This window comes from Wickerhamomyces anomalus (genome assembly GCF_001661255.1).
Source record: "Wickerhamomyces anomalus NRRL Y-366-8 unplaced genomic scaffold WICANscaffold_1, whole genome shotgun sequence".
NCBI lineage: Eukaryota > Fungi > Ascomycota > Saccharomycetes > Phaffomycetales > Wickerhamomycetaceae > Hansenula > Hansenula anomala.
In genome coordinates, this window is record NW_017567110.1 from 795,011 (window position 1) to 822,963 (window position 27,953).

General features: G+C 34.7%; 15 protein-coding genes and 1 non-coding gene across 16 annotated transcripts; 10 read left to right on the plus strand and 6 right to left on the minus strand.

Moving 5' to 3' along the window:
- Positions 1 to 27: 27 nt before the first annotated feature.
- On the plus strand, positions 28 to 657 carry WICANDRAFT_59990 (uncharacterized protein; the record flags this gene model as incomplete). The annotated part of the gene is made up of 1 exon (XM_019182913.1): positions 28 to 657. A coding segment is annotated over one exon (630 nt), but the record flags the coding sequence as incomplete, so codon positions are not given.
- A 1,978-nt stretch (positions 658 to 2,635) lies between these two features.
- WICANDRAFT_82080 (RTA1 domain-containing protein) lies at positions 2,636 to 3,343 on the plus strand (the record flags this gene model as incomplete). The annotated part of the gene is made up of 1 exon (XM_019185330.1): positions 2,636 to 3,343. One exon carries the CDS (start codon positions 2,636 to 2,638, stop codon positions 3,341 to 3,343), a length of 708 nt encoding a protein of 235 aa, XP_019041123.1.
- A 1,393-nt stretch (positions 3,344 to 4,736) lies between these two features.
- On the plus strand, positions 4,737 to 5,930 carry WICANDRAFT_59992 (RTA1 domain-containing protein; the record flags this gene model as incomplete). The annotated part of the gene is made up of 1 exon (XM_019182914.1): positions 4,737 to 5,930. One exon carries the CDS (start codon positions 4,737 to 4,739, stop codon positions 5,928 to 5,930), a length of 1,194 nt encoding a protein of 397 aa, XP_019041124.1.
- A 278-nt stretch (positions 5,931 to 6,208) lies between these two features.
- WICANDRAFT_82082 (uncharacterized protein) lies at positions 6,209 to 10,261 on the minus strand (the record flags this gene model as incomplete). Its single annotated transcript, XM_019185331.1, has 2 exons — positions 6,209 to 6,396; positions 6,445 to 10,261. The coding sequence occupies 2 exons, from the start codon at positions 10,259 to 10,261 to the stop codon at positions 6,209 to 6,211; spliced, it is 4,005 nt and encodes a 1,334-aa protein (XP_019041125.1).
- Positions 10,262 to 10,270: 9 nt separating this feature from the next.
- WICANDRAFT_86946 (uncharacterized protein) lies at positions 10,271 to 11,062 on the plus strand (the record flags this gene model as incomplete). Its single annotated transcript, XM_019186078.1, has 1 exon — positions 10,271 to 11,062. A coding segment is annotated over exon 1 (172 nt), but the record flags the coding sequence as incomplete, so codon positions are not given.
- A 902-nt stretch (positions 11,063 to 11,964) lies between these two features.
- On the plus strand, positions 11,965 to 13,182 carry WICANDRAFT_76103 (RTA1 domain-containing protein; the record flags this gene model as incomplete). The annotated part of the gene is made up of 2 exons (XM_019184323.1): positions 11,965 to 11,971; positions 12,041 to 13,182. The coding sequence occupies 2 exons, from the start codon at positions 11,965 to 11,967 to the stop codon at positions 13,180 to 13,182; spliced, it is 1,149 nt and encodes a 382-aa protein (XP_019041127.1).
- A 1,023-nt stretch (positions 13,183 to 14,205) lies between these two features.
- On the minus strand, positions 14,206 to 16,427 carry CAF130 (CCR4-NOT core subunit CAF130; the record flags this gene model as incomplete). The annotated part of the gene is made up of 2 exons (XM_019182915.1): positions 14,206 to 16,085; positions 16,142 to 16,427. The coding sequence occupies 2 exons, from the start codon at positions 16,425 to 16,427 to the stop codon at positions 14,206 to 14,208; spliced, it is 2,166 nt and encodes a 721-aa protein (XP_019041128.1).
- Positions 16,428 to 16,998: 571 nt separating this feature from the next.
- WICANDRAFT_59996 (uncharacterized protein) lies at positions 16,999 to 17,703 on the plus strand (the record flags this gene model as incomplete). The annotated part of the gene is made up of 2 exons (XM_019182916.1): positions 16,999 to 17,008; positions 17,219 to 17,703. 2 exons carry the CDS (start codon positions 16,999 to 17,001, stop codon positions 17,701 to 17,703), a joined length of 495 nt encoding a protein of 164 aa, XP_019041129.1.
- Positions 17,704 to 17,727: 24 nt separating this feature from the next.
- On the plus strand, positions 17,728 to 18,528 carry WICANDRAFT_59997 (uncharacterized protein; the record flags this gene model as incomplete). The annotated part of the gene is made up of 1 exon (XM_019182917.1): positions 17,728 to 18,528. One exon carries the CDS (start codon positions 17,728 to 17,730, stop codon positions 18,526 to 18,528), a length of 801 nt encoding a protein of 266 aa, XP_019041130.1.
- A 145-nt stretch (positions 18,529 to 18,673) lies between these two features.
- Positions 18,674 to 19,172, minus strand: WICANDRAFT_25961 (uncharacterized protein; the record flags this gene model as incomplete). Its single annotated transcript, XM_019181213.1, has 2 exons — positions 18,674 to 18,883; positions 18,933 to 19,172. 2 exons carry the CDS (start codon positions 19,170 to 19,172, stop codon positions 18,674 to 18,676), a joined length of 450 nt encoding a protein of 149 aa, XP_019041131.1.
- A 335-nt stretch (positions 19,173 to 19,507) lies between these two features.
- PHB1 (prohibitin subunit PHB1) lies at positions 19,508 to 20,424 on the plus strand (the record flags this gene model as incomplete). The annotated part of the gene is made up of 2 exons (XM_019185332.1): positions 19,508 to 19,535; positions 19,598 to 20,424. The coding sequence occupies 2 exons, from the start codon at positions 19,508 to 19,510 to the stop codon at positions 20,422 to 20,424; spliced, it is 855 nt and encodes a 284-aa protein (XP_019041132.1).
- Positions 20,425 to 21,391: 967 nt separating this feature from the next.
- Positions 21,392 to 22,252, plus strand: WICANDRAFT_76108 (Zn(II)2Cys6 transcription factor domain-containing protein; the record flags this gene model as incomplete). Its single annotated transcript, XM_019184324.1, has 1 exon — positions 21,392 to 22,252. One exon carries the CDS (start codon positions 21,392 to 21,394, stop codon positions 22,250 to 22,252), a length of 861 nt encoding a protein of 286 aa, XP_019041133.1.
- Positions 22,253 to 22,455: 203 nt separating this feature from the next.
- On the minus strand, positions 22,456 to 22,546 carry WICANDRAFT_t27. Its single transcript has one exon. It is a non-coding gene; the product is annotated as a tRNA-Arg (tRNA).
- Positions 22,547 to 22,709: 163 nt separating this feature from the next.
- On the minus strand, positions 22,710 to 23,229 carry WICANDRAFT_86967 (uncharacterized protein). Its single transcript, XM_019186079.1, has one exon. It carries the CDS (start codon positions 23,063 to 23,065, stop codon positions 22,895 to 22,897), a length of 171 nt encoding a protein of 56 aa, XP_019041134.1. The 5' UTR covers positions 23,066 to 23,229; the 3' UTR covers positions 22,710 to 22,894.
- Positions 23,230 to 23,983, plus strand: WICANDRAFT_86968 (uncharacterized protein; the record flags this gene model as incomplete). Its single annotated transcript, XM_019186080.1, has 1 exon — positions 23,230 to 23,983. A coding segment is annotated over exon 1 (166 nt), but the record flags the coding sequence as incomplete, so codon positions are not given.
- A 1,897-nt stretch (positions 23,984 to 25,880) lies between these two features.
- On the minus strand, positions 25,881 to 27,505 carry AAH1 (adenine deaminase). Its single transcript, XM_019186658.1, has one exon. It carries the CDS (start codon positions 27,433 to 27,435, stop codon positions 26,365 to 26,367), a length of 1,071 nt encoding a protein of 356 aa, XP_019041136.1. The 5' UTR covers positions 27,436 to 27,505; the 3' UTR covers positions 25,881 to 26,364.
- Between the last annotated feature and the right edge of the window lie 448 nt (positions 27,506 to 27,953).

Consider the following 27,953-nt stretch of genomic DNA (forward strand, 5'->3'; position numbering starts at 1 on the left):
CTAATACTTTACAAAAATTAGGTTTAGAATGAAGAAATTGGAGAAGAAAAAGTTTGTAAAGTTTTAAAGGATAAAGATGGAAATCATATTGAACCAGATTCATTTAGACGTCTTAATAAGAAAAGACAAAGAAGAGAAGAAGAAGTCCATACAAGAACTCCAACTTATCCAGTTGAATATGGAGATGAAACAAATGAAGATAAAACTAAAAGATATGCCAAATTTTGGGCTTACATTGAGAATATCAACAAGCACAAGCCAGGATATCTAGAAACTCTACATTTATGGAATTTAGGAAAACTTGAACACAGATATTTCTCCAACAATGGTAAACAAGAGTGTTGTGGATGTAAAAGACAGAATGAAACAATATATCATGTTTTTGAAAAATGTGAATTCACACATTATTTATGGGAACATTTAGGTTTTAAACGTGTTGCTAGCTCACCATTTAGTTTAACAGAACTAACAACCCCAACTCATGAATTCACAGAAAATGAAAAAGTCCTAAGAAAAATGTCTCTCTGGATAGATGCTTTGATACAAACTCGTATCACTAGAAAGAATGACAGAACATGTGAAGAAGCTGTTTCAGCTACCAAATACAAGATGAGAAGTATTCAACAAAAGTATGGTTTTAGAGGTGAATGGAGATGAGCGAGAGGTTCTGAAGGGGTTTAAAGGTTGTGTTGTTGAGATGCTAGGATAGATATATGGTTGAGGACAAATTCAACATCAATAGGGTGTTACAAAGATAAATCATATTATCCCTCTGTATTATGAAATCTTAAGTTGATTGATGATTTGACGCTTAGAGTCTTTTTGGAAACCTATTATTTTAAGAAACCAATTATTACTAGAAATCTAGTGGTTGTTTTAATTATTAATGAGAAATGTGAATTTGGGAATTGAACTAAATGGAAGTAATTGTATAGTTAGAAAAGATTAGAAATATAAGAACGTTGTCTAGTTAAAAAAAAAAAAAAACAGTTAAAAAATGTGTCAAATTGTACATGTAACTAGCTTTATCAAACCAAATTTAGTGATACTGCTATTAAGCCGTGTAGAAATGACAGATTTTTCTTAACACCCGTTGTCGGTTAAAAAAATACAAATGTATAAAAAAAAGAAAACATAATCTGTCCATAGTTAAAATTGTCAAACATCAAGCACCGTTGGGAAAAGCCATGACAAAAGTCAGTTCTAGGGCTATAGAAAATGGAGAATACTGTATGCTTAGCTTGACAAAAGTCAGTTCTAGGGCTATAGAAAATGGAGAATACTGTATGCTTAGCTAATATCGGGCTTATTTCTGTACATAAGCTGACTTTAAAAGTTTGGCTAAGCTTGGAAGATTATAAATGGAGTTGATCATGGAGTTAATCGGGCTTGCTTAACCAACTTCAACAAGATCATACAAAGATACAAACTAGTGAAATTGAAATCTATTTCATGTCGTCATATTGTTGTACAACTCAGCTACATGAATCATGATTTAGTTTGTGAAATGGGCTCGTATTTTCATGGTACATGTCGTTTGTGATCTAAAAAATATCTGATGTCATTTGTTGAATTCAGTTGCTTTCCATATGTTGAAGCAAAGTGTACCATTTGACGTGGTTTCAGACGGTTCTTTTGATGCACATGGGTTAAATATCTTCAAGGGCCCTACAAGTTTCGGATTAATTATTTCAAATCTAGAGATAGAGTCAACTATATCCCAATACAGCTCATGATCAAGAATAGAAATGTTTAATTACTCAGTCCTGTTTTAATGACATCTAAACCAGGCTCAGACAACATTCACACCCATTAATTACATGCTAAGCACTTATCTATCGGCCTGATTTTAAGGAATATCTATCAAAAACGTTTATATCTTAATGTCCGTTTTGGCGGTGTTGTCTCTATGGGTTTAAAAATTCGGCCGAAGATGAAAACTACGCCATATCAATATGCAGTACGGTTTTAGTCGGCCATTTGCAAATTTGATATATGAAAAACCAGAATAACTCAACAAATGGATACTATATCAACATATATAAATATAACGAACCCTGACTTTTAATCACAAGTTAGAGTTCATCAAATCAACAAAGAAAAAAATCCTCAAAAAATGTCTAGTACAATCACATCAACAACTTCAAATTATCAACCTTTGATAACGTCACTAGTTTCACAAATATCATCAGCATCACAACTCTTAGTGAGTCAATCAACAGATGTTTCCTTACAAGGTGACTATGCCAAATTACAAGCGTCTTATCTCTCTGCATCAAATCAACAAATATTACAAACCGCTACAGCTTCAGATGTTGTATCAAGCGCATCACAGGCAATTGCTCAAGCGAGTGCAACTTTATTAGAGATTAAAAAAGAGAATAATCAATACGAGGGATTGATACCTTCTTTTGAAGGAAACCTAATATTTTTAATTTTGTTTGCATTGGCAATGATTCTTCATATTGGATTTGGATATTGGTATAAACAATGGTGGGTTATGGTTTCATTTTTTTGTGGATGTGGATTGGAAATGGCTGGGTTTCTCACAAGAACTTTATCACATGACGATTATGATGTAAAGGATTATTTCTTGTGTCAAATAATCACATTAACTATTGCTCCGGCGTTCATTATGGGTGGTGTCTACATATTATTGGGGAAATTCATTATGGTTTATGGGGCTCAGTTCGCATTAATGAAGCCTATGGCATACTCATATATCTTTATGGGGTGTGATTTTGTATCCTTAGTGGTTCAAGCTGCCGGTGGTGCTATGGCTGCAAGTGCAACTACTAAATCGGATAATGAATTAGGTACTCATGTTATGGTTGCTGGATTAGCTTTCCAAGTGTTTTCAATGACTATTTATGTTGCATTGTTTTTACATTATTTTTACAAGATAAAGTTTTTCAACAAAAAGGAACATGAAGAGTTGGAGGTTGAAGCATTTAATCCAGCTTATAAACAATTAAGATCAAGAAAAATATTTCAATGGTTTCCTTATGTTGTTTTCGCTTGTGTTGCATTGATTTATATCCGTTGTGTTTATAGAGTTGTTGAATTGGCTGAAGGCTGGTCAGGTTATTTGATTACACATGAATTGTTTTTATTTTTCCTAGATGCTTTGATGATTGCTCTTACAGCTTTCCTGTTGATTGTTTTCCATCCAGGTACTGTGTTTGATGGAAGAAATATTAAAATTCAAGTTGCTGGACAATCCAAAGATAAGAAAACTAATCATGAAGGTGTTCCTTTAGATGATTTGAAAAAAGATGGTGACTTTGATGAAGCTTCTGATCAGTCATTCAACAGTGTCAAGTTTAAGAGAAATCACATTTAGTCATCCCAACCCAGCTTTGTTGTCGTATCTTCTCAGAGCAGTGGGCTCTTCACAATCATTGTCGTAGGGCCCAATAAATCCGTTATATTTAGCATATTGATAGATGTTTTGCATTTTTATTGAATGACTTGTAATTGATGTATTTTTCACGTGATAAATTACATATTGTAATCAAATAATTTCCCAGTAGTTACGCAGTTGTTCGAGATTAATATCATCATAACCAGATCGCATAAATTCGCGACAAATACACCACACATAGTACGTCTTCTGTTATACCTTGCAACTAAACGGTAAGGGCATCACTGGAATTATTAGTGACGGAGTTGATGACAAGAGAAGCATAAGGCTTATTATCCAAATAAGAAGATAAGTTCATCGAAGTCGATTAAGTTGTAACTTGTGGCTAAAATTAGATATTGGTTTTCAATCGTATTGAGCCGGGATGCAATGGCAGATTTATCTCGCGAATTCGACGTTGATGAATGTTTTTTTGGACAGCAGTTCCAACTTCCTGTACTAGCAGATTGTCGACTTGTACTTCAATCCAAGAAGGTGTCGTAAAAGTATCGTAAAAATAGATTATGTTTCCAAGAATTTACATTTGAGCTTGATCTTCAAGATTACCAAAGATAACAAAGCGCATAAAGCCCTAGACACTGTTTTCCGACGATGGAGTTAATCGGGCGTGTTTGTTTCTATCCGGTTATATTGATGTTGTTCCACCTTCCAGCCTCCAGGTACTCGCAGTCTGCAAAGTAACTGCATTCATTGTCAGTTACAGTTTATCAAAATGCAAAGAGATATTGTTTGAACTTCGCCCAAAGACAGATACCGTTGCTCTACAGATGTTCATGGTTATTGTTAATTTTCAGCTCGGAATGATACATCCTGTATCAATAAATCATGTGAAGCTGTTCCAAATGATCTTATGTCATATCGTGATATTGCCTTAAAGTATTATAATCCAGACCTCAATAATATAGCTGCTACTTTGACTTGAACTTTGGCCTTTATGGTTCAATTGAACTGAGAAGGGTCCAGATGGTTGATCTATCAGAACTATAATTAGCATTAATTGGGCCCATAGAGCTGTGGGCTTTAGCACAGCCCTATGCAAACAACCAGTTTTGTTCCAGTGCTACAGATCAAAATAGATTAATATGTTACAGTTTAATATTTCCGTTGAGAAGGTCCAGCTAAAACCCGATTTTGTGGGCTTTATTCGGTCGCGAAAGGAAAATTCTACGGTTTTTACGCTGTGCGGTTTTAGTCGGTAGCCAATAATCACAACAATCAAATAGTATAAAGAGGCTTCAATGGACCCTGTTTTTCTCACAGATATTTCAATGAAACTACTATCAAATCATCGAGACTCAATTGAACCTACAAAATGTCTAGCACTTCCAATTATCAACCATTGATTACATCTTTAGCTTCAAGAATTTCATCAGTCTCTCAAGCCTTAATTACTCAATCAACTGCTACTTCACTTCAACAAGAATATGCCAAATTACAAGCATCTCATCTTTCTGCTTCAAACCAACAACTTTTACAAACTGCAACAGCTACCGATGTTGTTTCAAGTGCTTCACAAGCAATTGCTCAAGCCTCTGAAACTTTATTACAGATCAAAAAAAGTAATAACCAATATGAGGGAGTGATTCCTTCATTTGAAGGGAATTTAATCTTCTTGGTTGTTTTTGCTTTAGCAATGATTCTCCATACTGGTATTGGATTTTGGTATAAGCAATGGTGGGTTATGGTTTCATTCTTTTGTGGATGTGGGTTAGAATTGGCCGGATTCCTTACAAGAACTTTATCTCATAACGATTATGATGTCGAAGATTACTTCTTATGTCAAATCATTACCTTAACTATTGCTCCTGCTTTCATTATGGGTGGTGTTTATATCTTGTTGGGTAAATTTATCATGATTTATGGTGCTCAATTTGCATTGATGAGACCAATGGCATACTCTTATATTTTTATGGTGTGTGATTTTATTTCATTGGTTATTCAAGCTGCCGGTGGTGCTATGGCTGCTAGTGCAGAAAATTTGGAAGATAATCAAATGGGTACTCATATCATGGTTGCTGGTTTAGCTTTCCAAGTTTTCTCAATGAGTGCTTATGTTATCTTATTCTTACATTATTTTTACAAGATTAATTTCTTCAATAAGAGTGGATATCGTGCATTATCTATTGATTTCAATCCAGCCTATAAACATTTAAGATCAAGAAAAATTTTCAAAATGTTCCCATATGTTGTCTTCATCTGTGTTGTTTTGATCTATATTCGTTGTATTTATAGAGTTATTGAATTAGCTCAAGGTTGGTCTGGTTACTTGATCACCCATGAATTGTATTTGTTCTTTTTAGATGCTTTGATGATTGCTCTTACTGCTTTCTTGTTGATTGTTTTCCATCCAGGTTTTGTGTTTGATGGAAGAAATACTCATGTTCAAGTTGCTCGTCGCTCCAAGAATACAGTCCCTGAGGAGGGCGTTCCTTTAGAAGAATTCAAACAAGATGGTGATTTCGGTGATGCAGAAGAATCAGGCTCAAGTAGAAGAGATGTTATTTAAGCCGTCGTCTGGTTAAAGCTATTGACTAGTTTATGCTAGGTGTCACCATGACAGTTTATTTCTCCTGTTTAGTGTATAACAGATAACTTTACTGATTTTTGACATCATTGTAGTAGAGAGAAAAACATTCTGTTTGTTGCAGGCCCTACTGGCTTTACTGTGTCGATTTCCAATTAGTAGCTATTATCAAGCGCGTGGAAAATTGACTATATTTTGGATAAGAAATTAAACTATGTAACATGATATTAATAATGAACGACTAAACTATACACAAATATTTACTCAAAATCACTTGCTGTGATGCTAGCACTCTCACACATTTCTCTGAAACGGCCACCTTTATGATATAGAGTTGCTGGTTCTTCAAATTCTTCAACTTCTCCTTTTTCCAAAACCAAAATTTTATCATAATTCAAAATAGTCTTCAATCTATGTGCAATACATAACACTGTGCAATCTTTGAATTCTGTGGCGATTGTTGTTTGAACAATTTAATCAGTGTGATAGTCAACACTTGAGGTGGCTTCATCAAGAATCAAAATTTTGGATTGACGAACCAAGGCTCTTGCCAATGCTACTAACTGACGTTCACCTAATGAAAAGTTGGACCCTTCATCTTCAACTTTACTCTCAAGATGGAATTTGTGATAATTGTCATTGGTCTGAAGCTTGATATCATCTAAATCATCACCATTAATCAAGCCACTTCTTCTCAAAGCATCCCATAATTTATCATCAGTGCACTCATTAAATGGATCTAAATTCTTTCTAATGTCCCCTTGAAATAAAGTCGGATCCTGAGGAATGATTGTCAACTTTGATCTCAAGCTGTGTAGCCCTAATTTGCTAATGTCAACACCATCAATTGTAATTTCACCACCAGCCAGTTCATTCAAACGATAAAGTGCTGTTAAGATAGACGATTTACCGGCACCTGTACGTCCACAAATACCAATTTTTTCACCACCATCAACATGTAATGTCAATCTTTTCAAAATAAGTGGGAGATTTTCACGGTATCTAAAAGAGACATTCTTGAACTCAATACTACCAGCAGACGGCCAGCTTGGATCTGGTGTAGTTTCAGAGATCATATATGGGGATTCTTGTTCCAAAGATGAAGCATAATGACAAATTCTTTCCACAGAGTTCATTTGGTTTTCAATTTGGGTGAATACATTCAAAATTGCAGCAAAATTGGAAGCCATTTCCATCATATAAGTTGTCAATAACCCCACACTAGCAGCACTAATCTTAAATTGTCCAGTAACAGCCAAAATAGTAACAAGGAAGACCAAAACACTTGCTAATGCATTAAGAGTCAAACTGATCCATCTTTGACAAACAAAAACAACAATGTAAACTTCATTTAACTTATCTGAAAACAAACTGTTTTTGTCAAGAAACCTTTCTTCGGCGTTATAAGCCTTGATTGTATTCATACCATTCATTACTTCATTCAAGTTGTTGAAAATGTGAGACCGAACAATAGCTTCCAATCTTTTAACTTCTCTTGAAGTTGCTTGATAGTAATTTGTCACACCAACGAATAAAATAATAAAAAATGGAACGGCAATTGCAAACCATGGAATGTAGGCAATAGCTAAAATAATGGCACCAACAATTGAAGAGAGCATATAGATAAATATTTTTATATTTTCAACAATCTCATTATCCAACGTATTGGTATCCTTTGAAAATCTGTTAATGACTCTACCAACCGGTGTGGTATCCATGAATTTCATTGGTGTATGCAAAACTTTTGATACAGCTTGAAGATTCAACACCTGAGATGCCCTAACAAGAACATATCCCAACAGTATAAATTCTGAAGCAGTGAAGAAAACCGTAACTACACTGAGCAAAACATAGATCCCCATATAGGTACCTTTTCCCATCCCTTTGAAATGATTATCAACCCAGTATGATAGCCAGACGTTTGTGAACAGGTAACAAAATGTACCAACAACAATAAGAGCAAATAATAATACAAACATTCCGAAACCCCATCCATTAGACCCAGCATTCAAATATTGTTTATAAACAGAAAGTGGAATACTATTGATAGCACGTTCTTCATTTCCATATAAAGCACCATTCTGTTTTTTCTTAGACTCTGGCTGGCCATCTATTGCATCTATATGATCTTTTGTTCTGTCTTTTTCAGGGTCTTCCGCATCTGTAGTATGTTTCATCAAAGAAACAAATTTCAAGTTTCTGGCTCTCAATTCATCCTCAGTACCAACGTCAATTGTTCCATCACCATTTAAAAAAACAATACGGTCAGCCTTTTTGATCAGTGATAATTGATGTGTAGCAATAACTCTGGTCTTATCAGAAAGGACGCCCAATAAGCAATTTTCAGTGATTTGTTTACCAACATTTGCATCAACTGCACTCAAAATGTCATCGAAAAGGTATATATCTTTATCTGTGTAAACAGCTCTTGCCAAACTCAATCTTGCCTTTTGACCACCAGATAAAGTGACTCCTCTTTCTCCAATTTCTGTCATATCACCAGCAGGCAATTCCTTTATATCACTATCAAAAGCACATGCTTTGATTGTGTTTCTGTATCTATCTGAATCATATTGTGTACCAAATAAAATGTTCTCTTTAATGGTTGCATTCTGGATCCATGGTGCACCACACAACAAAGCCGAGCCAGAGACACCGACATCACCACTAGTTTTCTTCATGAATCCAGTAATTGCTGACAATAATGATGACTTTCCGGATCCTATGACCCCTGTTATCACCAAAAATTCACCTTTATAGATATCTAAATTGATATCTTTAAGAACAAAATCACCTGCGGTTTTCTCATTGGTATCACCGTCGTTTAGCAAACCAAGTTCAATATCACCTTCAACTTTGTTTGGGTCAACTTTATCCTTTTCATCTTCATTATCAAAAGTTTCCCATTCAAAATCACCATGTAGGATCTTGATTGCAATATCCTTATCCTTTATCAATGAATCATTATAAAAACTTTCGAGATCAAACTCTTGCTCTGAAGATTTAAGGTACTTTGTGATTCTATCTGAACCAGAAATAGCATCCATCACAAATGATATTGTATAAGGAAGGTTGATAGATTGGGTAGACAACAAACCAAACAAGGAAAGTGACGAAAATATTCTTGCAGCATCTTGATCTTTTTTGACAGCTGATAAAACCAAAAAAGCAGTCATTGAAACAATAGATGGTGCACAAAATGAAAGAGAAAAAATGTAATTCAGCACATTTTGCACCTTATAAACATAGGAGACTTCGTTCTTTCTTATTTCTCTGACAGAAGCTTCATAAGCATTTTCCCAAGAATAAAACTTAATCATTTTCATAGATTGTAATATCTCTCTCATAATAGATACACGCTCATCAGTGTGGACATTTGCTTTCATTCTTAAATTCAACAATGATTTTGCAGGAAAAGAGACACTAACCATAATGAGAACATACACAGCAATACCAGCTAGAGCAGAAACCCCAATGTTAACAATAAGTATCGCAATACCAATTATCAAAGGGATTGGAAAACCTAAACCAAAAGGGAGCATAGAAAATCCAAGATCAATTCTTGATATGTCACCGCTGATTAGAGAAATGATTTTTCCACTTGGGAAATTGTGTTTGGTCTCAGAACTAGCAATGAATGATTTCTCTAATAAGGCTTTAGTTAAGATTGTTCTTGAATTACCACCGACAAACTTGGATAAAATTAAAGATTGATTTTGTAAAAATCCAATGATAATCATCATGAGAGAGACACCAAGACATAATCCGACACCACGACCAGTAGGAGTATCTGGAACGAGTCTTTTCTCTTCAGCAAATGAGATTAGATACCTGGTAACCAACGGTGTCAAAGCTTCAAAAGCAGTTGAGATCAATTTCATGACAACAGCAGTTGAATATTCCCATTTGTAGAGTTTGAAAATGGCAAGTATTATAGCAAATCTTGGGAAACTTTCTGAATCTGGATTTTTTTCTCTATATTTGGTCAAAATGGCATCTAAATTCTCTTGAAACTTCAAAAAAGCATTGTCGACTTTGAGGCTATCATCAAGATACCATAAATCAGAAGGTTCAATAGTTCTTTTGTACCCAATATTTAGCAATGGAAACACCCAAAACAGGAATATTTTGGAGAAAATGTTTGTTGAAAATAATGGTAAAGGCTTTCTTTCAGACTCTAACTTGGTTTGTGGAACATATTTCGATACTAATGGAGTGAACAACCGTTTAACAGGACGTTTGACTTCAACTTGCTCCTCAACATCTACTAGATGTAGTGACTTTTCATCGATCACAGATGCGTTGGAAGACATGTTGTAGTTGTTTGAAAACGTTTTGTGGAGAGCATCTTCAGGCATCAAGGGAGGAGCATCATAGAAGAAACTGATGCCCTTTTAACTGATTGTTGTTTATTCATCTGTGGCATATTAACGATTTTTGCCTATCGTTAAACCCGTTCGGATCAAACAGGTACCAAATATTAAGGGCCTAAAGCCACTTAATTAGCTGGAAAGATAAGGGTACACCAAGAGTTGTGTGGAAGCTTGAATTCTCTGGGAATCTGGGGATGCAGCATGCTTAAGCTCCATGGTCTAGCCTATGAGCATGTCGCTATTTCCTAGCAGTACAGCGTCTCACAATCACGATCCAGCATTTGTGATTTGTAGCTCAAATAGTCCAAAAAAGGAAAAACATGTATGGTTGCTTGATCACGATCACGGTACTCAAGATTCATCGAAATCATTGGACCGCATCACTATTTGTTATACAGTTCTAAATTGTGTAAGTGTCAAGGGCTCAAGCTGACACTCTGTCTTCACCTATCGTTTTGATCTAGAGTGGCTGCTGAGTCATCAAAACGCTGCCAACCTTCATGGTTGAACAGTGGACGTCGCGTATAACCACCAGCTACAATGTTTATATCAGGTGCTGATGGATCACTGAATCATTAGTTAGGCTGTCCCTATACTGGACGATATCTTGCAACTAGCAACTAGCTTTGTAGACGTCGAAGGTCTAATCGCTATAGCGTTTGATTTTATTGAACCTTATATATGACAGATAATTTTATTCTGTGCTGAAAAAAAGCTAAAAATAATTATATCAACAACGACAACAACAATAATAATAATGATACTTATAAGCACACCTAGCGTCCTTTTTCAAAACTTGAAGATCATGACTCTTCAACGTTAAGCCTCTGTTCTGAGGTGTGCTGCTTCATGTACTTCAATTTTCAAAGCCTCCGTGCAAAGTGCAAGATGGAACATTTTCAAAGGGTCGATATAAAGTTCATCGGACATTTTGAATGTTCATGAAACAGGAACTCCCTGAATGATAATGCCGGTTGTTTACAATATTCGAGCGCGTTGTTGTCGTTGTGCGACACGTTGGTGATGTTTACAGATGAATTCCGAATCGTATTTATTGTGCTTTGGACATATGGGCCAAAAATAGATTCCCTCTTCTTTTTGGTTATTGAAAGGTTTTTGTTTTCAGCTGATGATACTGAATTTTGGAAAAGCTCAAATTTTATTTGTGGTTGAAGGCTCTATGGGTGCTTATGAGCTGTCGGATAGTTGATGGTCTAGAGTGGTTGATTAGGGAAAGTTCAATTCAGGAAAATAATTAATCAGTATTCAAGTTATAGGTGGTGTTCATGTTGCTTCAAAACAATCATCAACTCAGCTGCTCAGCCCTTTACCAGGGTCCTACAAGTCGTGAAGAAAATGCATCAACTTATAACCATTGCTTCAAATCTGGCTAGCCTTTAGCAAAATCTATTTTAAATTTGTCTCCATTTATATTTTTAGGTCTTTTCAGGAATATCTATTATCGAGTGCTGTTCTTCGATTGATTGAAAGAACAAATAATGTGATGAGAAGGATATCAGTCGGTCGTTTTATAATGATGTTCAGCTAGACTATAAAAATATGCCAAAGGACCCTCTTTTCAGACGTTTACTTGATGAGCTTTGTATTTAACCAGAAGGAGCAAATTGAAATATAAAGTTAAAATGTCTAGTACAATCCATTCAGCTACCTCAAATTACCAGCCTTTGATTACAGCATTGGCTTCATAAATCTCATCAGTTTCAGAAATCTTGAACACCTATTCAACCGATGTTTATTGGCAAGGTCAATATTCCAAGTTGGAGGCATCTTATATCGCAGTATCAAACCAACAAATTCTCCAAACTGCAACAGCTTCCGAAGTTGTTTCAAGTGCTTCACAGGCTGTTGCACAAGCTAGTGCAACTATATTGCAGATTAAGAAAGACAACAACCAATACCAAGGAATGATTCCTTCCTTTGGCGGGAATCTAACTTTTTTGATCCTGTTTGCTTTGGCAATGGTTCTTCATGCTGGTCTTGGCTTTTGGTATAAACAATGGTGGGTTATGGTTTCTTTCTTCTGTGGCTGTGGATTGGAATTGGCTGGATTCGTTACAAGAACTTTATCTCATGAAAATTATGATATTCAGTCTTACTTCTTGTGTCAAATTATCAGCTTGACTATTGCTCCCGTTTTCATTATCGGTGGTGTTTACATATTGTTGGGGAAATTCATTGTAATCTATGGTGCTCACTTCGCATTGATGAAACCCATGGCATGTTCTTATATCTTTATGGCTTGTGATTTTGTTTCTTTAGTAGTTCAAGCTGCTGGTGGTGCTTTGGCTGCTACTGCAAGTACCAAACAAGATAATGCGGTTGGGACTCATGTCATGGTTGCAGGATTGGCTTTTCAAGTGTTCTCAATGACAGTTTATGTTCTTTTGTTCTTACATTTCTTTTACAACATAAGATTTTTCAATAAGAGGAAGCATGAAGAGATATTTGATTATTTCAATCCTGATTACGAACAATTAAGATCGAGAAGAATTTTTCAATGGTTCCCTTATGTTGTTCTCGTTTGTGTTGGATTCATCTACATTCGCTGTATTTATAGGGTTGTTGAATTAGCAGAAGGTTGGTCTGGTTATTTGATCACTCATGAATCATTTTTATTCTTTTTGGATGCTTTGATGATTGCACTAACTTCATTCACACTAGTGATTTTCCATCCAGGGTTTGCATTTGATGGGAGAAATACTGAAATTGACGTTGTTCGTGGTCCAAAAGAGGAAGCTAACGATGAAGGTGTTCCTTTGAATTGCTTGGACAAAAATGGGAACTTTACTGAAGAAGCAAGATCTTTCAACAGTGCAGTTTTCAGAAGAGATATAATTTAGATCAGATAGTTGGTGCTGATTATCGATCGTATTATTAATATAACAGTCGATAATGCATGCCTACTAATTCGCCAAATAATTAAATATTGTAGATATTTATATTTCTATCAACTAAACTTCAGAGGCCTTTAGAACTTTATATTAATATTAAAGCTAATTAAAAGTATCTAGCTGACGTAAGAATAGCTTAGTGTACTTATAACCGGGGGTAATCTGATAATTAATTAATATATATAATTGATTATATTAAATATAAATATTAAAGCGCGCTGGAGTCTTAACTGTACTAATATTGTTTAATTATAATTACTGCTGCATTAATATCAATATTCCTCAACAAGAGGCGAGTCCCACACTGTTCCGTGGTGGAGAATAGGTTTCTCAGTTGGCTGAGAAGGATATTATAAGGAAGCCTGAATTCCAACATAGCGAGAAGCCTACAATCCAAGCGGTTCGTGCGTAATTGCATTCCTCATCCAAGTTCATCAAATACTGCAATATCAACTAAAAAAAAAAATAATAATATTTGTATAAATTATTTGATATAATTTAATTAGCTGATGATATTCTATTATATATTCGATATCACAATATAGCGGCGCTTTATATACTCAGACATATTATATATTAGCGGCGACTGAAATTTAACCGCAAAAGTTGGCAGATGTCTCGGTTAATTACAAATATATGATGATTCCACAACTAGACAGGAATTACTTGCCTGCGTGGGCCCTGTAGTATGTAGTATGTACCCACGAGTCATCAGCCAGTAAGCCCATAATTCGTAACAAATAATCCGAACAGAGGATGTAATTATAAACATGCGTCAGTCTCAAAATTTAACAGGGAGCTGGGAACACTATAATGTTGTTATCTGTCCTTCAATATTTCATGCAAAGCTGTCATAAGACTGAAACAGGGCTCAGGGAGTTGAAACATCTTGTCGTCATGAACAAGCAACACTTCAGATACACTACACTCTATTTAGTTCATAACGTTCATTAAAGTTTTTATATTACAGTGCTATCTCTGCAAGATTGCTTGTTCAATCTTTTCGTGCTCCAGTTCTTCATTTCTGATCATTGGAGTTAAAGTTCCTTTGACATAAGTGCTATTCGTATTTTGATTTTTATCTAGGAAATTTTTGATATCGTCTTTGGAATCTTTTGAAAGCTCTCCAGCCTCATCATCTTGGGGAGCATCAGAATCATGATCAATCAGCTCAAAAAAAGGTTGGAATAATAAATTCCCTGTCTTGTTATTATCTGCAATTTTTTTCAACACATTTCCCAAAAGTACTTTCAAATCTGGGTTAAATTTTTTTGTTTTCTTCGTTGCTGGTTTCAAAACTAGTTCATCTCTATCCTCAGGTTCTACCAATTCTTTATCAGCACCGATTCCTTGACTTTCCAACTGATGATTTTTATTCATATAAAAAAAGAGTTCACGGGCCTCAGGTACAACGCCTATCCAATTAATAAATAAGGCTGTGAGTTCAATCCTATACTCCTCTAGGTCAATGGTTCCCTGTGAGGTTAATCTGTTGATTAAAAGACAAATCAACTTGACAATCTTCACATTTTTCTCAAACTCTGATAAATTTTGAATATATTGACTTTCTTCCAACCTTCCACTCTCATGATGTGTGTTTTTAGATAATGGAATCAAACAATTGTTTAAAAACTCATGCAACAACATTGATTTTTCGATCTCTGACAATTCCAAAGGGCCTTGTCTACTAAAAATATAATTATTGGCCCCAGTTTTATCTTTTTGTTGCTTTTCACCCCGAATGCCAATCAACAATTCAAAAATATAATTAATCAATTGGAAAGAAAGTGATAAATGGGTAATAAACCAAATTATAACCCTTCTGTAACCATGCGCCATTAACATTTCATCAAGCATTGCATAAGCAGCAGCTGGGTTGTATATCAACATAGGTTCAAAAATCCAATCATAGCTCCATTTTTCATAAATCTTATCTGGTGTAATAATTCTAACATCTGAAGTTTCCTGATCTTTTGAACCACCGGTTACACTTCTATTAATATCTTGTTCAAATTCTAATTTGACAGCTCTTGCAATTGTGAAAATAACTTTTTGAGCCAATTCATGAGAGATGGGTTCTTTGGACATTCTATCAAATACTTGTAGCAGTTCCTCCCAATCCAAACAAGTGGTATCGTCTAGTTTAATATCAGTGTTGAAAAAAATGTTACCACCTCTTGGAATATCTCTCCAATCACGACCCATTTCATCAAATTCAATATTCTCATCGGATCTAACCGCTGTCGGAACATTTTCTTTGGAAAAATTCTTAATTTGTTCATCCTTGTACTTTTGGATTTCGTCCAATTCTTTAGCCTCATCATCATCATCATCTTCTGGCTCTTCGAGAAAGACACAAGTACATCTTTTCCTAACAACTCTATGTAAATGGCCATCTTCATCTTCATAAACAATTGAGCCTCCATTTCTCAGCTCTTCTTGCTCTTCCTGTGCATCTTCATCGTCTTGGAAAATCTCTTCATAATGGAAATCTTCATATTCATAATCAAACATGTATCGTATATCTTCATCATAACGATCATTCGGTTCTAAATCTATGAGAGTCTCAACAACTTCATTTAAATCTGAGCCTAAAGCCAACATAGCACCGACATACCACCTAACATCAGCATTCAATGCACCTGAACCATTTCTTCTTCCAAATGGAGATAAAAAATTCAATATATTTACATGGTTCAAGTCATGAAATCTGTCTTCAATGTCATCATTAAGAATGGCGGCAAGGACATACCTAATTGAACTTGAGCCTCTAATAACTTGTTTCACAATATTGGGTGTACTCAAATCAGGGTCAGACTCTATTCTTCTATCAATTTCTAATCCCAGTAAAACTAAATTTGTAAAAATTTTCCAAAGTTTTAAAAAAAACCAAGAAATGGGTTTAGACATAAATCCTTGTTTTGATTGAAATATAGTTTGAAAATTGTAAAGATACAAACACAATCTATCATATAAATTAATCTTAAATCTGAATCATTTATACCATGTGGTGTCCATTCACCCAATCTCAACCTCCAATCAACTTTCAAGTCAGAATTGTTCAAGCTCCTTAGTTTCACCTCATCTTTACAATTTAATATACTTAAAGTTGATTCAATGATCTTGAACAAACTAGTTGATAATTCAAAGACTGGGATGATTGAATCTTGTTCATAATAGAGACTTATGATCATATCAGATATCACTTCCAATGATACCACATGTGTATCTGACTCGAAAGTTCTGAAGACACCTTTAAAAGAGGAATTTGGCTCCAAACAACAAGAAATGAATAGTGAGCTCTAGTTTAGACTCTAGTAGGAAGTTAGAGAGAGCAGGATTTCTATTTGTATTATTTTTCAGTTCTCAAAGCTATGTTCATTATATTAATCCCATTTCTAAAGCCCGGGATTGAAGATTGTGGGATATTGCGTGGCCGTTGCCAATCTGCTTTTTCTTTTGGTGTCGATAACGTCAATTCTGAATCAGCTTTACATGCTGACGATAAGAGGAGGCTAGAGCAGATTTTGGTTTGTTTTCTTAGCTTGACAGTGAAAAATCATGATCTGGTGAAGCATATTATATTATAGCAGCGAGGCTAAGCTGATCGAGGAAGGCGCTTCTCTATCTGCAATTTGCAGCTTATCTATGAGATCAGTCACGTGACCCTGAAGCAAAATTCGCGTCCAATTCAATAGGGTGACTTTTCGCGAATTTTATTAGGTCACGTGCAAGAAAATTCACAGTACGCTTCTCGGAAAAAAAATGGTTATACGTGAGTAGAATTGTATATGGTAATTTGAATTTACCAGCAAATCTTATTCAATTGAGAGTGTTATATCTAATAAACCCAAACTCTACGGCTAAATAGCAAGTCAGATTCACCATCACCACCTGAGTTTTTACAAAACCAATTGCACCAAGAAAGCAATTTGCTATAATCACATTGATATTCAAAGAACCCAAAACAAGTGCTTAAATACAGCACACACCATTCACAAACCACCATCATATTCCAAGATTAGTCACTCAAAGAAGAACAAGAAAAGAAGCTCCAAAGCTTCGAGCCAAAAGAAGTCACAACAAGTCCCTCAGAGGAGACAAAGTGATTTCGAATTAGACCATGCTCACCATGAAGAAGCTGAACATGATTTAGATGAAGAGTATGATCAAGAAGAAGAATTTGAAGAGGAGTATTCTTTTGATCTTCCCATTATACCATTCATATCACACGCAGAAAGAAGACATAAAGCTTTATCGAAACTTTTAAGGTTGAATGCTTATGAAGATGATGGTGATGGTTCAATTTCAAAATTATTTATTACAATAGCTACAATAGTGGACCCTATGACACAACCTATGGTTAAGGGACACAATTGTCGTGCCATATCGTTTGCAAAGGGGTGTCAAATCAAGTTTTACTCATATTTATACACTTTATTCTACTTTTTTTTTGGCTCTTTGGATTGAATACACATTTATTCAAAGATCATGATGCTCCCAACTCAAAGATTCATAGCTGGTGCTACTAAATCATCTTCTAGATCTCTTATACAGTCATGCGTCTTCAAGAGATATTCGTCATCTAGTTCATCTAGTTCATCTTCTCCAGACGAAGCCAACTCGTCACAAGCCCAAGAAGCCAAAGATCTTGAAAATGAAACAGAAATAAAAGCTTCAAGTGTTGGAGGTTCTTTAAAATCACCAATAAGCACACAAGCTCACACTTCAAGCATAGAAAGCTCTAGTACACCTACTCCACAACAAGACTCCACCCCATCATCATTTGTTGCATCTTCACCAAAGCACACATCACAATCAAAGAGGAAGTCTTCAAAGTCAACAAGATCCAAACCATTAACATATAACCTACCATATGTACCATCTACTCAACATCTGAATGTAGATCGTATCTTTGAAGATTCATTATACCAAGGTTTTAGACCATTAACAACTCCAATCAAAGATATGAAGAAATATATCTCATTAACAATCCCAGCACCTCCAGCAAAGAATAACAAAGCATATTGGAATACTTCTGCTTGTCAAGTGGAAGAATTTTCACCTTTAGATAGTGTTCCTAAATTCATTGGAGATGGAATGAAGGCATTCAAAGCACCACAACAACCAGGAAATGAAATCAGAATATACCCTCGTGATGATAGACATGTTTCTAGTGATCCATTATCTAAAAGATTTAGAAAATATGTTCAAAAAGAATTAGAAAAGGAGAGAAGAGCACTGGATAAGAAGAAAATTACAGCCTTCAGATACTACGATGATATAATTCATTAGTCTGGCTAATACCTTTGCTTCTGTTTCTTTTCATTTGGTTGGCTTTTTTGCGGTTACGGCTCCTTTCAGTACATCATATATTCATAGTTGATACTTAATTAATATTTATTTTGAACAATCCAGTTGTAACTACCCTCTCTCATCGTCATATCAAAGCATACTTGTGAGTGTAATATTTTATCAACCCATTATAACCTTTCAAATCTCCATTCTTCAATAAATTCGATATATCAACATTCAAAGGACTATTTGGTTCTGGGTCTTGTAGCAATAAAATGATGGCAACCATTGTGGATAACAATGTCCAAGCTGGAGTCCATTGTGCTTGTAAAATGTCCAAGCAAATCTCACCATTCTATTTATGTTAGTAAATGAAGTCCACAAGATATCGATTCTAAACTCACCTTAAAATTCACATTTGGGTGACATATCTTGTTAACAAATTCCATTTTTGGTGGTGAGATTGGGTAATCATGAGGTACACGTATCTTTATTTCCCATATCCCTTTCTCGAAGGGGCTCCCATTAGGTCCTCTTATTGTGGATTTCCAGTTAAATAAATCATTCAAAGGCTCTAAAGATATTATATTTTGGTATTCTTCATTCTTATCTAGTTCTTTCTGGATGTTTGAATATTCCTTCATCAACCTCTTTGCAGCCATTTTCACTTGTTCAAACTATACCTGATAATCCACAAACAGCTCAGCTATACTCTCAGCCCACTTTCGGATGGAAAAACGCGTCTTCCCAATACTTTTCCAATTGTTTATCCTATCAACAAACGCTTTATTTTAATCTCATTATTCTCCATTTTCAAAAAAAGTCGTGCACTTGACGAAAAATACTTTTCCGCGAATTTTTCCTTGCAAAATTAAATTCGACAGTTTTTTTTTAAATTGCCACTAGTTGAAAAGGGATTTGATCATCACCAAAACATCAAGGACAATTAATCAATTGAATTGACTCTTGGAATTAAATAATGTCTAAAGTTGCAGATTTCCTTTCAAGTGAGTTAAACCCGATTCAAAGCATTATGAAACGATAGTTTACTAACTTCCCTCTTTTTCAGAAATCGCTATTCCAGCAGGTATCGCTGTTAGTGCAGCTCAATATTCAATGTATGATGTTAAAGGTGGTTCAAGAGCTGTTATTTTCGATAGAATAAGTGGTGTTCAACAAACTGTTGTTGGTGAAGGTACACATTTTTTAATTCCTTGGTTACAAAAAGCTGTTATATATGATGTTCGTACTAAACCTAGAAATATTGCATCAAATACTGGTACAAAGGATTTACAAATGGTTTCTTTAACTTTAAGAGTCTTACATCGTCCTCAAGTGCAAAATTTACCTCAAATATACCAATCTTTAGGGTTGGATTATGATGAAAGAGTTTTACCATCCATTGGTAATGAAGTTTTAAAATCTATTGTTGCACAATTTGATGCAGCTGAATTAATTACTCAAAGAGAAGTTGTATCAGCAAGAATTAGACAAGAATTAAGTGAAAGAGCTAAAGAATTTAACATCAAACTAGAAGATGTTTCAATTACCCATTTAACTTTTGGTAAAGAATTTACAAAAGCTGTTGAACAAAAACAAATTGCACAACAAGATGCTGAAAGAGCTAAATTTGTTGTTGAAAAAGCTGAACAAGAAAGACAAGCTTCAGTTATCAGAGCTGAAGGTGAAGCTGAATCAGCTGATTACATTTCAAAAGCTTTGAATAAAGCTGGTGATGGTTTATTATTGATTAGAAGAATCGAAGCTTCAAAAGATATTGCAACCACTTTGGCCAACTCTAGTAATGTTACTTATTTACCAGGTGGTAGTCAAGGTGCTGGTGGTGCTGAGCAAAAAGCTAACCCAAATAGTTTATTATTGAACTTGGGACGTTAAGGAATTCAGAAATGTAAACAATATATTCAAAAGAGAAGTTGATAAGAAAATAAAGTTTTTCAAACCCATTGTATATAGAGAAAGAAAACCATTTTAGTTTCTTTATCAAACACAATCAATGACTTATTTATATCTATTTTAGTTGAAAAGACAAGAGATAGATCTCTCTTTATAGGTATTCCACCAACAATAGGAACGACGGACCGTGCAAATAGACAGAGCTTATACAGAAATGTGAAACCACATCGCTTCATACACATACATGTACGCCTTTGTAAATCATCACTCATCGAGCTCTAAAATTTGGTGAGAGGTTATAAGAGATGTTACGAAGTTGCACTGCACTAATATTACAATCGGACCTGAAAATTAGGCTGCACACAATATCGAACCGATCCATATACGAGACCCTGGGCCACTTCTTTTCACACACTTTTCAATAACTAACTACATAGAATATCATAGATCTAACCGCTTAAATCCATTGGATTATATAAAAAGCCAATGAATATGGCTTTTGACGTTTTTCTTGTGAAGCGGACTGATTTCCCAAAAAGGCGCCAACACCGCGTATTTTGCGAAAAACATCCACAGTTTTATGTCAAATAGCCACTGTGTTTATAAACAAACTTCACGAGACTTGAGAACATAAACAATGTGTATTTTGCATTTGTTCCATCGTTTTAAATTATATGGCTGCTAGGGGGCTAAAGAGAAATTAGTAATCTCATGCAACCCATGATTGATTGGTGATAGCAGGAAAAGTTTTCCAACTCGATGATCAAATTGGGTAAACTTTGTTACAATGCAAAATTGGCTGTCTAGATCAATTATGGGCCAGGTCTGATCTAAGGATTCACGAGCTTATGGTATTTAGCTCACACAATTTCCTGTTAAAAGTTGATAAACCAAGATTTGAAATATTTTAGATCAAGACAAAGAAAAGCTTAATATATTCAGGTAGACAATGGCAAATACAAGAGCAAAGAAAATTACAAAACACTCAAAGAAATTCGAAAGAACACAAACAGGATGTCTTCAATGCAGACAGAAAAAGTGGGTATTAATTCAAAACTTGAGAATCATCAAGACACTAACTAATATCTTTGAAAGGAAGAAGTGTGATGGTAAAAGACCAAGTTGTGAAAGTTGTATCAAGAGAGGCATTAGCTGTTATTTCCCTGCAAACATAAGAATTTTCCAGTATCAAAAGAAGCAGAATAAAGAATTTGTCTCAGAACCAACTCCAAAGAGCCTTGCAAAAAGTGATGCTGATTCCAAGATCGAGCCAATAAATTTCAAACAAGTTAAATTGGAACATCCAACCTGTAATACTGAACAAGACAAAAGACGTCCAAGTGTTGATGATGAACTGAAGGAGAACTTACTGTCACTTTCGGACAAAATTGAACAAATACTAGAAGTAAAAGAAGAACCAGACATTGAATCAATTCAACTACAATCAAGATCGGACTCAATAGCTTCATTGATTTCAGATTCAGATAATGATTCTATAATTTCAATGAATCAACCTAGAACCCCACCATCAACATCAACTTATGAAATAAGTGAGTCACAAAGAGCTACTAATTTAATCCATGAAGGTGGTTCGATTAATAAAATCTTGAATCAAATGACTATTGATTTGATCAAAAAATCGATAAACAACTTGCAATATATTGATTTCGAGAAAAAAAGAGATCTCAGCATACTTCAAGCTCAAGACATACTAGAAGAAGAACAATACAATAAATCACTAGGATACATTGATGAAGTTATGCCTGATGAATTGATATTTCATCCAGATGAGTATTTGAGTTTTGATTAGGTCGGAGATATGCGCACTATTTGAAAGAATCGGGGTTTTGTTGTGAGCTGGTCTCCAACAACAAGGGGAAATAAAGGATATTTGTATAGAATTAAATCAATTCAGGTCTTAAAGATTATAAAGAGTATATTTATTTAAAAAAATAGAGCCATTTCCACCTCTAAACCGCCATTTCGGCGGGAAAATTCTGGCAAAAAAAAGATCTTCCCCGCCAGGAGTCGAACCTGGAATCTTCTGGTTTCAGAAGTAGCTAGAAATCGTAGCCAGACGCCGTGACCATTGGGCCACGAGGAATAGATTCTGGTTTAAAAATTCGCTGAAACAGCAAGAGACTTTTTACGCCGTGACATTTACCCGGCATAGAGTCACGTGATATCATATTTTCGCGGCTATCTGCCACTGCGATTTCTTCCCCTCCTTTCCCCTTTCCAGAAGTAATAGCCTACAAATGTTATCAGTTGATTTGAAAACTCAACAAAACGCGTTGTGTATTCGTTCAATTGATCGTTTAAAACTGTTGATAAAAGAGGCTTCTGTTTGAATCCACAAAATGGACACAGCAATTAACAATTGAAAAGAGGAGAATCATTCTATTGAAACTTGTTATAAATACAACTCAAGTTCATGACCATCCCATGCTAATTATCCTTTTGCTTTAATCAAATCAAATAAACTATTGCTGTTGAAATCAATATCACAAGATCCATAATTGATCCACACTATATTATTCGGATAAACTATTTTGAAATCATCAAACAAAACAAGACTTTGCAATAGCGGCCAAGTGACACAAAATCCCAAAACTTGCAACATGTTACACAAATACAATAATAGTTCAAACACAAACAGCTTTTCTTTAAATACAAACTATATTGATGACTTTGATAAAAACTTGTTGTACAATTCTATGTACCCAAGCAAAACAAGAAGAAGCTCATCTTCATCATCAATCTCATCCATCCCTTATTCTATTGATCAATCTAGAAGAAGTTCTGTTGGTTCAATCAACTCAGAAACTGCTGGTGAACCTTTCCATCAACAGGCATTATCTACAAACAAGAATACTTCAAAGCCTCAAAAGAAGGATCAATCCTGGTTATTATTATTGATATTAGGTGCTTGAAAAAACCATTCTTTTCCATTATGCCTTTACTTTGTCCCACTTTTGATGAAGATACTGCTAAAATCTCAAATCCATATTCTGTTGAAAATAAATCTTTATTTGATGTGACTGATGTTGAGTCTTGTTATAGTGAACTTGAACTTGACAATGAAGAATTGGAAGAAAAAAAAGACCCAAATCCATTAAAATGGTTTGAAAATCCAGAACATAATAGATTTGCTAAAGTATTGATTAAGGATCTTCTTTTGATTGGGTTTACATTCATTATTGTTGTTATTGATCACATTTGTGCGCCATGTGAGTCTCTTTGTGCCTTTGTTTCATTTACACTAGGTGTCGTGGTAAATTGTTTCAGTATATTTTATAAAGAATATTCATCTAATCTAGCTTGGATTTCATTCTTCAATGGGGTTGTGGTTTCTATTATTGGCATCATTAATAATTTACATGTTCTATGGCTTGCTGGATTGTTGGAAAGTTCTGGGTATTTGAAAGAGGATGTTTTCAAAGCTTTTGGGATGGTGAATGAGTATTTACCATTTATAAATATTTTGGGGTTCATTTGTTTGGTTTGTCTTAGTGGGTACATCCATTACCTATTGTTGAAGTTGATTAATTGAGTTACTCAACTGATTGAAACTATTGGTGAAAATGAAGAATGGGGTCTTCCAATTAAGATAAACTGTTAATCATATATAAAAAAAAAGGACACATACATAGAGCTATACAATTTTAATATCATTCATGAGTTGTGATTTCATAATGATCATGGAGCTAGCTACCAAAAGGGCTGATCAAGTAGAGCGTACATTGTAGTTTTAGTAGGATTCTATCGATCGAGGGAAATCAGATTGAATGAGTTGTACCAAGATCCAAATGAACAAGTATATCCATCTGGTTTCTCGAAGTATCCCATCAAATGTATAGCCAATTGTAATGATTCATCGTGAACCCTCGAAGATAAGGATACAGTCCCAATCGGGGACTAACTCCACGTACAAGCAGGCCAGTTATAACTTCAACTTCAGGGCCCTTCAAACTCATTGACTCATCATGACTCAACTAACTACATCACTTGGCTAAGACTAATTTAATTCTCCCTGTGCTTTAAAACAGCCACGTCTTTTATCTACTGCTTTCAATTTAATTCAATATGTTGAAATTGAGGATTGTGGTGGCTTCGAGTTGAGAATTATCTCCGAAAGCCGTATAGACCAAATTAAAAATCAAAAATGGAGATTGAAAATTAGTATATAAACTCTTGACAAGTTCACAGGTGTTAAAAAAGATCTATATTTTACTAACAACAACCAATTACCAAAATGACATTCGAAGACAAGTTTGAAACACTAATTTCAGAAAGAGCAAGAGCTAGAAAATCTCAAGCAGGTTTTTATCAATCTGTTATTCCTCCAGAAGTCGTAAAACATCCAAATCCATTGCCTTTAGGAGGAGGTTGTCCTGATGAAGGATTCTTCCCAGTTGAATCAATCCATTTGAATCTAGTTGATGAACCTTTCCAACATTTGAAATATGCAAATAAGAGTGCACACACGAATTTAAAAGATATCAATATTAAGGATCAAATTCACAAGATTAATGATACTCATACAAATCATACTTATCGTTATTCTTCAAATGATGATGAAATTGACATTGCAACTGGGTTTCAATACTCTTGGGGTGCTGGTTTCCCTCAATTGAGAAATTTTTCTAAAAATTTAATCAAAAGAACAAATAAACCAGCTTATGAAGATTGGGATGCAATTATTACAAATGGTTCTGGTGATTCCCTACATAAAATTTGTGATTTATTAGTGGAAACTAATGGTACAATTTTGGTTGAAGAATTCACTTTTACTCCTTTCAATTCCACTGCTGGTAATTATAACGGGACTGCAATCCCAGTTAAATTAAACATTAGACCAAAAGATGGCAAAGAACCAGGTATTGATCCTGAATATTTAGATGACTTGTTGACTAATTGGGATTCATCAGATTACAAGGATTTACCAAGACCAAAAGCATTATACACGATCCCAACTGGTCAGAATCCAACAGGTCTAAGTCAATCTTTAGAATTGAGAAAGAAAATTTATGCAATTGCTGAAAAACATAATTTCATCATTGTGGAAGATGACCCTTATGGCTACATCTCTTTACCAAAATATGGTACTCCAAACGTTTATGAAAATGAGGGAAAATTATCTAATGATGACTATATCAAAGACTATTTGAAACCTTCATATCTAACTATTGACACTTCAGGAAGAGTCATTAGATTAGAAACATACTCAAAATTATTTGCACCAGGTTTAAGATTAGGTTTCATTGTGGCAAACAAATATTTCATTGAGAAATTATCATTATACACTGCATTATCAACAAGGGCACCATCTGGTGTTTCCCAATTATTATTCAATAACATTGTTCAAAATTGGGGTGGTGTTGATGGTTGGTTGAATTGGGCTAAGAAAATTGCCAAACATTATACAATCAGACGTGATTATTTCCTCAAGACTTTATATGATTCAAAATCGTATTCTAAAAACCAATTTGAAGTCGTGGAACCTGATGCTGGTATGTTTATTATCCTTTATGTCAATATCGAGGAAAAATTCCCAGATCCAGAGACATGGGAAAAAGTATTGGATCAATTACGTTATAAAACAGTTACAAATGGTATTGATGTTGTTTTCGGTAATAGAATGACAACTGATTTGAATTTTAAATTCACTACACCAAAATCTCATTTCTTGAGGTTAACAATTGCTGCTGTTCATGATAATGATGAAATTGTGGAAGCTGCTAAAAGATTATCAATCTCAATTGAGCAATTCTTTGAAGATTTAGATGCTGGTAAATACGATCATTTGAAATGATAATAAATCATCTATAAAAAAGATATTCTATGCAATTAATTATTATTTAAAACTCTATCAAAATGCTTCTAGTTCTAGTGTACAAAAATATATCACATATGTAGTCCTTAGTTCAATAAAGATTTATGCTTATCATGAACTTTTTCAATAGCTTGATTGATCTCATCTTTACGTTCTTGACTAATCCATGAACCATTAACACCATTTCTAGCAACTCTGCACCAAGTTTCTAAACTCCAACCAAATCTAGTATGAACAGTGATATAATTATCCAAGATATACCCACCGAAATAAGCTGGATCATCTGAATTTAAACTGAATGGGACATTGGCATCAAGGAATTTATTTAATGGTAATTCTGAAACATCTTTGACAACTTGTAATTTAACATTAGATAAAGGACAAACGGTCAACATTGTTTGATCTTTAGCCAATCTTTCCATCAAGGCAGCATCTTGAATTGAATTAACACCATGATCAATACGTGTGACTTTCAAAAGGTCTAATGAAGTGACAACATAATCAGCACCACCTTCTTCACCAGCATGTGCAGTGAGTTGGATATTTGAATTGATTTGTTTAACTTTTGAATAACAATCTTCAAATAATTGTGGTGGGAAAGGTTTTTCTGCACTATCTAAACCCAAGGCAGTGATAGTACCATCTTTAATGAAAGTTTTAGCACTTTCAATAGTTTCTAAACCATTTTCAGATGGTAAATGTCTCAATAAACACATGATTAATCTACTAGTTAACCCCAATTCACGTTCAGCTTTATCACATGCTTTTTGGAAACCTTTAACAACAACTTCAATTGGAATATCACGTTCAGTATGGGATTGAGGATCAAAGAACACTTCACTATGCCAAGTACCATCTTTATGAGCTTTTTGGAAATATGCCCACGCTAGATCAAAGAAATCTTCCTCTTTAATCAAGACATTACACCCAATGTAATAATAATCCAAAAAATCTTGTAAATCTTTAAATTGTGTATAACGTTTGTTTAATTCTTCAACATTTGATGGGAAATTTGAAGGTAATTGAATTCCATTTCTTTCAGCTAATGGGAATAAAAGATTTGGTTCTAAAGTTCCTTCTAAATGTAAATGATGTTCACACTTTGGTAATTCTTTCAAGAAGGATTCCATGTGATGGTTACACTCGTACTTGGCCATTATGGTGCAATGAGGTATTTGAATACAGCTCAATTGGGAGGTTTCCAGTAAACAGAATTGAAGAAGAGTGAAAAATTTTAAGCTATTTTTTCAATCTGGATTCCGTATGTTATTGAAATTTTTTTTTTGAAATGCCGATGTGTCAAAATTTCTTTTTCCACGAACGGTCCGAAGGCATGCCGCGGCAATGGCCTTTGTCGAAGTTTTTGAAAAGACGTTGAATTTTTGTATTGAAATTGGTTAAATTTGTAGTTGAAAGTAACCATCTTGATACTAATTAAAGTCATTAGGTCTTACGTTCAGACTATGAAGCTCATGGGGGTAATGTTTGTTGCTGATGTGATGTTTCATCCACTCATGCTTCATTAATTGGGATCTAATTTACCTCATGGAGTAAGCCTAAGGGAACACTAAGTATCGCTTTCGAACACAAACCTTTTGATCAACATTAGAAATGACAGAATATGGCGATTTAGTAGATGAGACCTTGAACGGTATTGGTGACTATATTATAGAGA

Coding starts and splice junctions, on each gene's coding strand:
- AAH1 (XM_019186658.1), bottom strand. CDS start 27,435: ATGGCCAAGTACGAGTGTAACCATCACATGGAATCCTTCTTGAAAGAA.
- WICANDRAFT_86967 (XM_019186079.1), bottom strand. CDS start 23,065: ATGTTGCAAGTTTTGGGATTTTGTGTCACTTGGCCGCTATTGCAAAGT.